Consider the following 13714-nt stretch of genomic DNA (forward strand, 5'->3'; position numbering starts at 1 on the left):
GGGGGCTGCCGCCCCGGAACCCGTCTTGGTGGCCGTCTTCACCATGGTGACGGCTCCGTCATGGGCCCAGCCAATCCTGGCCTTCTTGAAGAGTGGAGCACTCCCTATGGACGAGACCGAGGGCCGGCAAGTGAAACGCCGGGCGTCCGCCTACAACATCATCAACAACAAGCTCATCAAATGCAGTGCGATATGCGTGTTCCAGCGTTGCGTCGAGTAGGACAAGGGCATAGAGATCCTCCTCGACATACATTACGGCGAGTGCGAGCACGATGCCGCCTCCAGGTCCCTGGTGGCCAAGGCTGTCCGCCATGGTTTCTACTGGCCCACGGACCTCAAGGATGCCGAGTCGCTCGTCCTCAAGTGTGAGGGTTACCAACGCTTCAGCAAGCGTAGCCACCAGCCGGCTTCAGCCCTGTAAACCATCCCGATCACCTGGCCCTTCGCGGTCTGGGGGCTCGACATGGTTTCAAGACCGCTCGGGGCGGCATGACGCACCTGCTGGTGGCGGTCGACAAGTTCACTAAGTGGATCGAAGCATGACCGATCAAAAAGCTGGACGGGCCAATGGCCGTCCGGTTCGTCAAAGACATCGCGCTGCGCTACGGCATCTCGCACCGCATCATCACGGACAACGGCACCAACTTTGCCAAAGGCGCTCTGGCGCAATACTGCTTAGTCTCCGGCATTCGGCTTGACATGGCCTCCATCGCTCATCCCAATCCAACGGCCAGGTCGAGCGAGCCAACGAGCTCATCCTGTCCGGCATCAAGAAGCAAATCGTCGAGACCCTCATCCACTCAACCGGCAGCTGGCTTAACGAGCTGCCGGCCGTCCTCCGGAGTCTCCAGACAACGCCAAACTGGTTGACCGGGTTCATCCCGTTCTTCCTCATCTACGCAGCAGCAGCTGTCATTCCGACCAACATCGAGTTCGACTCACCACGAGTCGTAATGTACAGAGAAGCCCAAGCCAAGGAAGCCCGCGAAGACGGCGTTGACCTACTCGAAGAAGCACACCTCTTGGCCCTTAGCCGATCCGCCATCTATCAGCAAGGCCTGAGGCATTACCACACCAAAAAGATCAAGCCCCTCGCGTTCCGCGAGGGAGACCTCGTCCTCGGCTTGCCCAGCAGCAAGCCGGCCAGCACAAGTTGGTCTCCCTATGGGAGGGCCCCTTCATCGTCAGCAAAGCCATGTGTGACCGCAACGCCTACTACCTCATCGATGCATGCAAGCTGAACAAACGCAAGAGAGACACTGCCGGCGAAGAAACAAGCTGGCCCTGGAATGCAGAGCTCCTCCGCCCGTTTTACAGTTAGCTGTTTGCACGTACGTATCGCTTCCTTTTGAAATTTAATGAAAGACAATGGGACCCCCGAACGACACTCTGGGGCTAGGTTTTCCTATTAAGCTATCATGTCATGCACATCCATTGCGATCTTCCGGCCTCCGCCGCCAGGTCGGTCCGTCCGGCTCGGGGGCTAGCCGGCTTGACCGCAACCCGCCGTCCTCCTTAGTGCATCCCAGCGTGTCCGAGTTGCCGAGGACCCCCACTTCGCCCCAAGCTACAGTCCGGCTTCGGCTGTTGACTGGCAAAAACAATGGGCCAAAGCGTCAGCACGCCGAAAGTCGCTAAGGTGGAACTGCCAAATTGGTCAATCCAGTCTCGTCGCACTAAGTTGACGCACGACCAGCTTCGCCGGCTGCTGCCGGCCAGCCCAGTGGATGTTTCGCTGGTGCTCAATGTTCGAAAGGCCTAAGTACTGCGCGTTCTTTCCAAAGGCCGAACTCCTTCTCACAGACCGGAACCCGGCTGTTGTACTCGTGGGGGAGAGGCCCAAAGAAAGAACAAGCAAGAAAAAGCTTAGAGAACAAAGAACAAAGGCGTAAACACTTGCGAAAATATTTACATTGTAGAAATATGGGCCCAAGGCCAGAGTTCATTACATTCACCAATACACCCCAGTGGGCGGGTGGACCTGCCACTTAACAAAAATGCAAGAAAGTTAAAATAGTGTGGCTTCAGGTGGTTCCCGCGCCGGGTTGCACAACTGCCGACTCCTCCACGGTGGCCTCCGAGTTCACCGAGGCGCCGGTATCGTCCAACCCGGCCTCATCGTCCGCATAGGCGCCCGACTCCTCGGAGATGCCTGATAGATCGTCAAGCACCAAGCCGAAGTTGTCGGGCAGCACCACCCCGCCGTCTTCGGTCCGCTCTACCTGGAACTCGTCATGCAATGCAAAGGAGGCCAGGTAGCTGGCCCGTGTAAGTGCATCTAGTGCCCCGTACTGATTTTGGTGTATTGAAGACTTATAGGTTAAGGGACTAATGTGTTTATGAGTGTACACAGGTCTATAAGTCTATGAGGAATTTGATATTTACAGAGAAAGTCGACCCCTAAAAATGAAGTTCTTCGACTGAAGACTTTGAATTTCTGAAGACTTTCTGAAGACTTTGAAAGTGAAGAAATTGGTGTGACCTTGAAGACTTGGTATTCGTTTGAGTAACATGAAGCGTGAAGACTTTTGTTTTCGTAGTTTCATTTTCTCTTTCTTGAGTCATAGGAAACACCGTACTGTTAAAGGGGGTCGAGGAAATACTAAGGAAAAATTTCCATGTGATGCTCAACTCAAAATCCCACACCTACCAATCCCTTTGAGTGAAGCCATTGGAAATCTCATACTGTCCAGTCATATTCTTCAGTGACAGAGACTAAGTTCTTCTGGTCTCTGAGGAATTTGTTCTGACTGAGGAGTTAGGAATTCGCCAGTGCAGATTGCCTACACAGTGAGGAACATGATAGCCCTGAGGAATTTGATACTCAAATTTCCGACCGTTGCTGTGCTATGCGCCAGCTGTCCCAAAATATCTACCCAATTAACGGTCATATCATTGAAGGGCATTTATGTCTTATCATGACGGGTTGCTCCCTAGGCTATAAATAGCCGCCCCCTACAACCACTAGCTGGTTGGCTGCTCCGAGAGAAACTGACATTTGTCATTTGAGAGCATCCCATCCTCCGAGGACTTTGAGCGAAAATCATCAAGTGAGGAAAACCCAAACCCAAACACCTACAAACCCAAAGTGATTGAGCATCACTGAAGAGATTGATCCTGCATGGATCCGACGCTTGTTACCTTTGAAGACTGTGCTTCTTCCAGACGGTTAGGCGTCATGGTCTAGAGCATCCAAGAGGAATTATGGATCGCCGAGTGACCGAGTTTGTGAAGGTTCGGAAGTCACCTGAAGACTTACCACGAGTGATTGGGCGAGGTCTGTGTGACCTTAGCTCAAGGAGAATACGGTGAGGACTGTGTGTCCGGGACTGTGTGTCCTCAGGTTTAAATACCTAGCCGCTCCAACCGGACGTACAACTAAGACAACAGTTGGAACTGGTCTACCAAATCATTGTCTTCACCAAGCTTACTGGTTCTATTTCCTCAACTCTTTCATTTCCTCATAACTCTGTTGTGCACTTGTTCATATATGTGTTTGAAGACTTTGAGTGAAGACTTTCTCAATTTCCTCAGTTCAATTTCTTCAGTCTGTTTGTCTTCATCCTGTGCTATCCTGTGTTTACGCTTCTGTACTCTGTGCTTGTCTTCATTTCATCATGATGACCATGCTTGTGTTCTGCTATGCATACTTTTGAGTACTTATTCTGCTACAAGTAGTTCTTCGCCAAGGAATTTCCTCACTGGCAAATTCCTCAGTGAAGAATTCATAAAAATCGCCTATTCACCCCCCTCTAGTCGATATAACGCACTTTCAATTGGTATCAGAGCAAGGTACTCCCTTGTTCTGTGTGATTTTGGTTTAACCGCCTGGAGTTTTAGTTATGTCGACCGCAGGTATGATCAATGTCTCTGCTGGGTGTCCTACCTTCGATGGGACGAACTACCCCTACTGGAAGAACAAGATGCGAATGCATCTTGAGGCAATTGATAACGATCTCTGGTATGTTGTGGAAAATGGTGTTCCCTCTGTCTCACCCTCACTGAACGCTACCGATGTGAAGAGATTCAAGCAAATCGATTCTCAAGCGAAGAATATCATATGTGGCCATCTGAGCAAAGGACAGTATGGAAGAGTGAGTGCTTTGGAAACTGCTAAGCTTATCTGGGATAGGTTGTCCAAAGTAAATGAAGGAGTCTCAACTCAGCGTGACTCTCGAGTTGATGTTCTTCGCAATCTCTTCAACCGCTTCAAAAGACTCGACAATGAAAATGTTCAACAAACCTTCGATCGTCTCACTGACATCTCAAATGAGCTTCAAGCGCTTGGTGCCACTGACATCACCGACCATGAGGTGGTGAAGAAATTGTTGAGATCGCTTGATTCCTTATTTGATACTCTGGCATTGATGATACAAGAACGTGCTGATTACAAGTCACTTGATCCCGTTGATATCCTCGAGAGGCTAAATACTCATGAGTTCCAGCTTGCTGAAAAGAGAGATCTCTATGGTTCGAGCTATGGCAGATCACGTGCACTGAAGGCCAAGGCAGTTTCTGAGTCTGAAGATGAAGACTCTGACAGCAGTCTTGGTGATCCTGAAGAACTGAGCCATGATCTAGCACTGCTCATGAAGAAATTCCAGAAGTTCTCAAGACGTGGTCGCTTTGGAAGACCCTCAAGGAGCAATGATTCCTCATCCAGTGACTACAAGAAGAGGCTTTGTCACAAATGCAAGAAACTCGGACACTACATTCAAGATTGTCCTCAGTGGGAAAAGGAATCAAAGAAGAAGAAATACAAGGATTACAGTTCTGATGATGTGAAGAAAAAGAAGAAATCCTCAAAATCTTCATCATCAAAATCCTCAAAGTCTTCATCTCACAAGAAGAGCAGCTCCAAGAAGGCTCGGGCATTCATTGGCAAGGAAATGGACTCTGAGGCTGAATCAGAAGAAAATGAGGAAGAGGAGGCATCTGAGGATTCCGAATCCGGTGTGGCGAGCCTAGCCCTCGCTACTGCATTCGTCAGCAAGTCTATCTTCAACACTGAAGAAAATGACCTCACCAACAAGGCTGATGAAGGCAATGATGACTACGCTCCCACCTATTGTTTCATGGCAAAGGGTGCCAAGGTACTCAAATATACCTCCTCTGAATCAAGTGAGAATGAATCTGATGAAAACCTTAAGCCCAGCTATTCTAAACTTGCTAAGATTGCTGTGAAACAACAAAGGGCTTTTGAAAAGGTTCAAAACATGTTAGAAAAAAGTGATGATATGTTGGGTGAAGAAATGGATCGCACTAAAACCTTGACTGAAAATCTTCAGAGACCTCAGACTAGGTTTGACAACCTTCAAGGTCATCATAACACTCTCTTGTCTGATCATGAGAAGCTTTCTTATGAATTTCTTCAAAGAAAGCAAGATCTTGAGAAGCTAAGAGTGAGTTATGAAGATCTTCGGAAGGAGCGCGATTCATTACTTGCTCAACAAATCAGCGCTGCTCAGGAAGAATTTGTTCCTCCATGTTTGAAATGCATTGAACGTGAATTTGCTAATTCTTCACCTGAATGTTCAAATGCTTCTAATGCTACAAATTCTTCAACTGTGTCTGCTATCACTAATTCCTCATCTGAGGACATTGCTATATCACTGACGATGCAGGGCTGAAGAAATTGAACATGACATGCATGTACAAAAGCCTCAAAGGGCATCAGACTCTTTGTGATGTGCTTAAAAAGCAGATCCTCAACAGGAACCCTAGGAAAGAGGGTATTGCCTTTGAGAGGAAACTCAATGCTGATGGTACATATTGGAAGCCTGAGCAGTACCCCAAAACCTCATGGGTTGCTGCAAAGGGACCTCCAGTTGATCCATCTAATTTATCTGGCTTTACATGTGAATCTTCTCATTTTTCTGATGAGTCATTTGACTCCAACTATAAACTGTTTAAAAATCAGAATGGTGAAGTATTTGCTAGATATGTTGGCACTAACTGCAGGAACGGTTCTCCTATGAAGAAAATCTGGGTTCCCAAAAGGTGCCTTGAAAGTCTTCAGGTGAATGTCCTTATGACACCACCTGTGAAGAATAGGAACCCCAGATCAAATTCTTCATATGGACCAAATTCTTCATCTGGATCCAAGTCCTCATACGGATCGAATTCCTCACGTGGATCATATTCCTCAAAAGGATCAAAGTCCTCATATGAACATCATCATGCTAACAACTCTGTTTCGCAGGGAAGAGCTAAGGGCTATGAATATGAGCATTATTCTTCTAATCATTATGTTCATAAGTCTTCGAAGAATTTCTCTGCTTATTCATATGCTTACCCTAACTCCTCTTATGTGAAACGAAATGGATTGGCTTCTATGCCACCTTTCTCGTATGGAGCTCGCAGAGTGATGAACTCTTTGCCACCCCTTCTGATGTGGGTGGTGAAGAAAAAGAACTAATCTTTTATGCAGGGCCAGGTCTCCAGACGTACTTAAACGTCTGAAGAATTTCCTGGAGACCTGAAAAGTGCCTGAAAGGACGCATGCTAATCATGAAGAAATGAACTTTCATTTCTCACGTCCTCATATTGTTTTAACTGTTGCATTGCTTGATGAAATTGGTCTGATGAATTGTGATGTCATATTCTTCACTGATGAAGTATATGAAGTTCGTAAGCTGCACTAATTCATCTGCAGGATGATCAACCCAAAGCCACTGAGTGGGTCCTCGATAGTGGATGTACAAACCACATGACTGGTGACAAGAATCTATTGATGGATGCTCCCTTATCACCATCGCATCTGAAGCATATCATCTTCGCTGACAAAGGCAAAAGTCAGGTATTGGGTCTAGGTAAGGTTGCGATCACAAAGGATCGACACATGGACAAAGTCATGCTTGTCGAGTCCTTAGGATACAACCTCATGTCTGTCTCAATGCTTTGTGATCTTGATATGGTTGTTGTCTTTGGCAAGTATCGTTGTGTTGTGGTTATGGAAGCTGACAATTCCAAAGTCTTCGAAGGCTTTAGGAGAGGAGACTTGTATATTGTTGATTTCTCTACAGGACCGCAACCAGCCGTGTGCCTACTTGCAAAAGCTTCAGAAGGCTGGCTATGGCATCAACGACTTGGTCATGCAGGCATGAGGAATTTGCACATGCTTGCGAAGAAGAAGCACGTCATTGGCATTGAGAATGTCAAATTCCTCAAGGATCACTTATGCGGAGCCTGTGAAGCTGGAAAGATGACCAAGGCTAAGCATCCAGCGAAGACTATCATGACCACTACTCGACCATTTGAATTGCTTCATACGGATCTCTTCAGTCCTAACCATTACTCAGCAGTCACAAGTGACGCATCTCTCTATGGCTTTGTTATTGTTGATGATTACTCTCGTTACACATGGGTACATATTGTCACTTACAAACATGAAGTGCAGGAAGTCTTCAAATGTTTTTCCTCGAGGGCTTCAACCAACTTTGGTGTGAAGATCAAGCACATCAGAAGTGACAATGGAACTGAGTTCAAGAATTCTGGTCTTGATGACTATCTTGATGAACTTGGTATTACTCATGAGTTATCTGCTCCTTACACTCCTCAGCAGAATGGCGTCGTGGAGCGCAAGAACATAACTCTCGTTGAGATGGCACACACTATGCTTGATGAGTACAAGACACCTCGTCACTTCTGGATTGAGGCAATTTATACTGCGTGCCACATCATCAACAGGGTATATCTTCACAAATTCTTCAAGAAGACTGCCTATGAACTCCTCACTGACAAGAAACCCAATGTGAGTTATTTCAAAGTCTTCGGTGCTAGATGTTGGATTAGAGATCCTCATCACAATGCTAAATTTGCACCGAAAGCACATGAAGGTTTTATGCTTGGTTACGGAAAGGACTCGCACACCTACAGAGTCTTCAACAACGTTCTTCACAAGGTTGTTGAAACTGTAGATGTGCGGTTCGATGAAACTAATGGCTCGCAAAGAGAGCACCTACCCTCCGTGATAGATGAACCAGCACCTGAGGAAACTATCAAGTTCAAGGCTACTGAGGATGTCATTCCTACCGAAGAATCTGCTGAAGAATTCATTCCAAAACGTGAAGAACGTCGAGCTAATGCACCTGAAGAAAATGCTAAAGAAAATGGTGCTGAAGAAAATGCTGATCAAATTCCTCGACGACAACCTACTCATCCTCGCGTTGCAAAAGAAGTGCAAGTTGAAAAGATCATCGATGACATTGAAGCACCAGGTCCTCTCACATGCTCAAAAACTTCACATTTATCTAACTTTTGTGGGCACAATGCCTTTGTCTCTATCACAGAGCCCACTAAGGTAGATGAAGCATTTCTGGAGCCCGAGTGGATTCAGGCCATGCAAGAAGAATTACATCAGTTCGAACTCAACAACGTCTGGGAACTGGTTAAACGTCCAGATCCTAGCAAGCACAATATCATTGGCACAAAGTGGATCTACTGCAACAAGCAAGATGAAAATGGCCTTGTGGTGAGGAATAAGGCACGGCTTGTAGCTCAAGGCTACACACAGGTTGAAGGAATTGATTTCGATGAAACTTTTGCACCTGTTGCCAGACTTGAAGCTATTCGCATATTACTTGTTTATGCTAACCATCATGATATCACTTTATATCAAATGGATGTGAAAAGTGCATTCCTCAATGGTAAGCTTGAGGAAGAAGTGTATGTTGCTCAACCCCTAGGTTTTGAAGATCCAAAGCATCCTGACAAAGTCTTCAGACTCAATAAGGCCCTCTATGGCCTCAAGCAGGCGCCTCGGCCATGGTACGATACTTTGAAGGAATTCCTCATGAAGAAAGGCTTCAAACCCGGTTCACTCAACCCTACTCTTTTCACTAAATCTTATGATGGTGAATTGTTTGTGTGCCAAATATATGTTGATGATATTACCTTTGGCTGTACTGACCAACGTTATAGTGATGAATTTGCCTATATGATGAGTGAAGAATATCAAATGTCTATTATGGGAGAATTGAAATTGTTCTTAGGTCTTCAAATTCGTCAACAGCGCAATGGCATATTCATATCTCAGGAGAAATACCTCAAGGATGTACTGAGGAAATTCGGCATGCAAGATTGCAAAGGCGTCAAAATTCCGATGCCCACAAATGGCCATCTATGCACTAATGAAAATGGTATTGACTTCGATCAAAAGGTATACCGCTCCATGATTGGTTCTTTATTGTATTTATGTGCATCTAGGCCAGATATTATGCTTAGTGTTTGCATGTGTGCCCAATTTCAAGCTACACCGAAGGAATCACACCATAAGGCTGTGAAACATATTCTTCGATATCTAGCTCACACACCAACACTCGGATTATGGTACCCCAAGGGCTCGGCTTTTGATCTCATTGGATATTCTGACTCTGACTATGCTGGTGATCGTGTGGACCGCAAGTCAACATCTGGTACATGTCATTTCCTCGGACGATCTTTGGTCTGTTGGTCCTCGAAGAAACAAAACTGCGTATCACTGTCTACTGCTGAAGCTGAGTACATTGCTGCTGGTTCTTGCTGTGCTCAATTGCTGTGGATGAAGCAAACTCTCAAGGACTATGGCGTCAACGTGAAGAATGTGCCTCTCTTCTGTGACAATGAGAGTGCCATCAAGATTGCTCACAACCCAGTTCAGCACTCGAAGACAAAGCACATTCAGATTCGTCATCATTTTCTTCGCGATCATGTGTTGAAGGGCGACATTTCTATTGAGCATGTGAAGACTGAAGAACAGCTAGCCGATATCTTCACTAAGACCTTGGATGAGAAGAGATTAGCAAGTTGCGGTGTGAGCTAAATATCCTAGAATCTTCAAATGTTCTTTGAAAAGGACACTCATCCTAACACTTATGTAAAATTGATGACTTAGATGTGCAACACATGAAGAAACGTTTTTCTTCAATCAATGAAGAATAACACTCTAAGTGTGAAGAAATTAACGAAGAATTTGATTCTCAGAACCCTATGACAATTGTACGCGGTGTCTGAAATCATCATTCTTATACAGTGGGTCACGCCACCACCAAAAGTTGAAAATCTTCAATTTGAGTTTTTCCTCAGTGAAATTCCTCAGTTGTTCATTTTCTTCAACTTTGCATTGTCTTCACTGTTTTCGTCGTTTTTCTTCATTGGCTATATATATATATATATATATATATATATATATATATATATATATATATATATATATATGAGTTTATGTCCTCTGCAGCATTCACTTATGGCTAATTCTTCAAGTTGTGTTTTTCTGCTAAGTGAATGTGATCGGACCCTTCCCCCTCTATGCTATACTCAACCCAATCTATTCACAAATTCTTCATGTGCGTTCTATTTGAAACTCGTTCAAAATCTTCACTGTGTCCTTGTCAGGTTAAGAATTTGCGAACTGAACTTTTAACTTATCTTATCCAAATTTTTGGCTTTGCCGCTCAAACCGTTCCGCATCCCACAAAATACTTATCTATTCACCCACGATCTAACACGATCTCCACTTCTCAGTACGTGGGTGACACATGTCAAGCGAATGAGAAGGGTCAGGGGCACGTTCGTCCAAAATCTTCGGGCGAACAGTTTTTCACCGTGGCTATAAATACCCCCTCTTCCCTTCCTCACTTCCTTTACTCGGCTCGACCTCTCTCCAGCTCGAGCTTCTCAAACCCTAGCGTTGCCGCTACTTCATTGTCGCCGGTGAGGAAGAGCTTCACTGCCTCGACCTCGTCGCCGCCGTACTTGCGCCGGCCGCGGAAATCTTCACTCCGCCGCCGCTGTAGCCGTCTTCCTCCGCCGAGTTAGGGCGTGGAAGATCTGCACAGACGAACTTCACTTCTCCACCTCACAGTTCGTCGTGTTCTTCGTTCAGGGTAATTAAAAGTTACTTTTACCGCCCTCCTTGATTCAAATGATTTCTACAAAATCTTCAAAAGGTGTTTATTCTTCAAATTCTTCACACACTAAACACCTCACATGTCATCTGATCTTGATTCATTTCTCTAAGCTATAATTTCTCTTCAACATTCCTCAATTGTGTGGATTTCTGATCTGTACAACTCTAGAACCTAAGACTAAGAACGCTTAGTGAAATTCTTCAAGACTCGCCTGGTCAAATTCCTCAAACTTGTTCTTTTTGAAAAACCTTCTGAGAACGCATATGACCTCTCCAAATTCCTCGCAACTATACTCTGTTCACAGGTACTCATGTCCGCTGCTGAATCACTAGGTTCTCATCAACTTAACTCATTTGCAGCGTTCCTTGAAGAAAAGTTGCATAGTTCTTCAGAGAATTCCATTGTTCAAATTCCTCATCTGAAGAAAATGGCTGACGGTAAGAAGCCACAGAAAGGAGGAAAGAGGCCTGAGGTCAACACTGCTTTTGAAATCCCTGAGGACATCTATGCTGGGTACTGCGCACCCCCTGAGGAAGATAAAAATCAGCGCAAGGTGTGCATTCAGAAGATAGAGAGGAGATGGGCAGGAGAGTGGAGGGAGTACAGATATGTGACTCCCAAGTACATGAAGAAATTCGCACTCAATCCTCCCTGCTCAAGACCTCCGTTGGCACCTGGCCAAGAAGCTGACCTCACCAGCCTCAAGCATGGTGAAGATTATCCTGAAGAATGGGCCAAGCGCCAGGCCAAGTTGGCCAAACAAGCAAAAGATGCAGTGAGGAAATTTAACGAGGACTCTGCTGCTGCTGCTGCCTCTGCTGAGGCCTCTGCCGTCAAGCCGAAGAAATCCATGGCAAAGAAGCCTGCGCGTAAGCCAAGTGCTTCACCGTCAATGTCCTCACGGCAAATTCCTCACGCTGCTCCTGCCCCTCCAAAGTCCTTAGCTGCTCCGACCAAATCCTCAGCACCTGTGCATCTTGCCACGTGCCAAAGGACTACAAGCATCTCTATTGCCTCAGGAGCTTCAGCCAGTTCCTCGGCTGCACCAAATTCTTCAACAGGACCCTCTCTGCTGAAGACAAAGACCACTGTTGGACGAGGCTCTCGCCCAAGTCCTCACAAGAAGCAGGTCGCCTTCCAAGTGCCGTCTGAAGAAGACGAAGCTGATGATGAAGAACTTGCTGAAATCATCAGAGATAGGCAAGTCAGGGCCGCTAGAGCCAAGGGCACAAATGTGCCTCTGCTTCTGGATCCAAAGTTGATCCTTGATTACATTGATCTCTGGCACAAGGACCCAAACACTCCTATTCCTGACTTCAAGCTGACTCCTGGTCAAAGTCATATGCTGACTGCCTTCATCCAAGAAGAAAAATGGAAATTTGAGAAGGCCAGGCAGCTCAAGAAAGCACAGTACAGGAAGGAGAAATTCCTGAAGAACAACGTTGTCTCTATGACAACTGATGAACTTGTGAAGATCCAGTCTGAGATCAAAACCCTCAGCGATGATTTCAATGCTTACTATGCTGATTGGAAAGGAGCCAAGGTCAGGTTTGTTAAACTGACAAAGATGTTCACCTCCAATGTTGCAGCCCCATCGTAACAAGAAATTCCTCAGGCTGAAGCATCTGCTCAGCCCACTGAAGAACATGCCAGCACCGCTGATGACAATTAGGTTGCTGAAGAAAATGTGAATTCCAGGGCTGATGACTGCATTCCAGCCGCTGATGAAATTGCCAGGGCATCCACTAGTGGTGCGCCTGAAGAAAATGGAGAAGTCAGGGCAACTGCATCAATTGTGCCTGAAGAAAATCAACCACATTCCTCTGCTCCTCCTGCGCCTACTCCAACTCCAATCCTTCCATCTGCATCAGATGTGAAGAATACCAAGGCTGCAGAGCGTGCATCAGTGAAGAAAAGGAAAGCATCAGCTCCTTCAGATTCTTCAGCACCGAAGAAGATGAAGAAATCGACGAGCTCATTTCCTAATCAGCGGCCACGACTCGAATGAAGAAGAAGTCATTGGCATCATGAAGAATCTGCTTTTCAATATCATTCATGGCGTTCCTGTCAACTTCCATGATTTCTTCATGAGGACTCTGGCCAATGTCACAATGTCACCGTTTGAGTTGAAGCCTTATGCTCCGTGGATTATGAGATTCATCAGAACAAGGTATTCACTCAACAATAAAGCTGATACACTGAACCATTGCAGCTACTTGCCCCCGATTGAAGTCCTCAAACGGACATTTTCCCCAGCTGATGAAAAGGTCAAGGATACGACTGTCATTGATGAAGGCATTCGTCCATTGGATGGTCAATTTCGCAAGGCTGCATCCTACTCCACTAATGATGACTCTGCCACCCATGACTCTGCCGCCAACGCAACCAAGCCAAATCCTCAAGGCACAGCTCCCAAGGTGATGACTGACCGTGAGCTTCTCCTCAGTCTTCACCAGAAGGTTGACCGTAATCACAAATGGGTCAAGCGTCAGTTTGGTTCAATTCTTCACAACATGACTGCTACCCACAATGCAGTGAAGAAAAACCACTACTACCTTCATGAAACCCTCAACCGCACCTGGGCTGTTCTGTCGCACATTTATAGCGCAGAAGATCTGAAGAAAATGGGTCTCAAGGAAGATTTGGACTGGGCTGCAACTCCTCCGAAGAAGTACAAGAAGGTCAAGGTTCCTTCCTTGGTGGCCAGCTCCTATTCTTCATCACGTGACACTGATGAACATGAAGACTTGGACGACACTGCGGCAGGCCCTACTACAACAAATGACCCCAACAACGCTGACGCTCCTTCATCAACTTGATATTTT

General features: G+C 46.0%; 1 protein-coding gene across 1 annotated transcript; it reads left to right on the top strand.

The window, feature by feature from the left end:
• The first annotated feature begins 567 nt into the window (after positions 1 to 567).
• On the top strand, positions 568 to 1241 carry LOC141021678 (uncharacterized). The gene is made up of 2 exons (XM_073497530.1): positions 568 to 678; positions 735 to 1241. Exons 1-2 carry the CDS (start codon positions 568 to 570, stop codon positions 1239 to 1241), a joined length of 618 nt encoding a protein of 205 aa, XP_073353631.1.
• Positions 1242 to 13714: the final 12473 nt, after the last annotated feature.

Source organism: Aegilops tauschii, chromosome 4, assembly GCF_002575655.3.
Source record: "Aegilops tauschii subsp. strangulata cultivar AL8/78 chromosome 4, Aet v6.0, whole genome shotgun sequence".
Lineage (NCBI taxonomy): Eukaryota > Viridiplantae > Streptophyta > Magnoliopsida > Poales > Poaceae > Aegilops > Aegilops tauschii.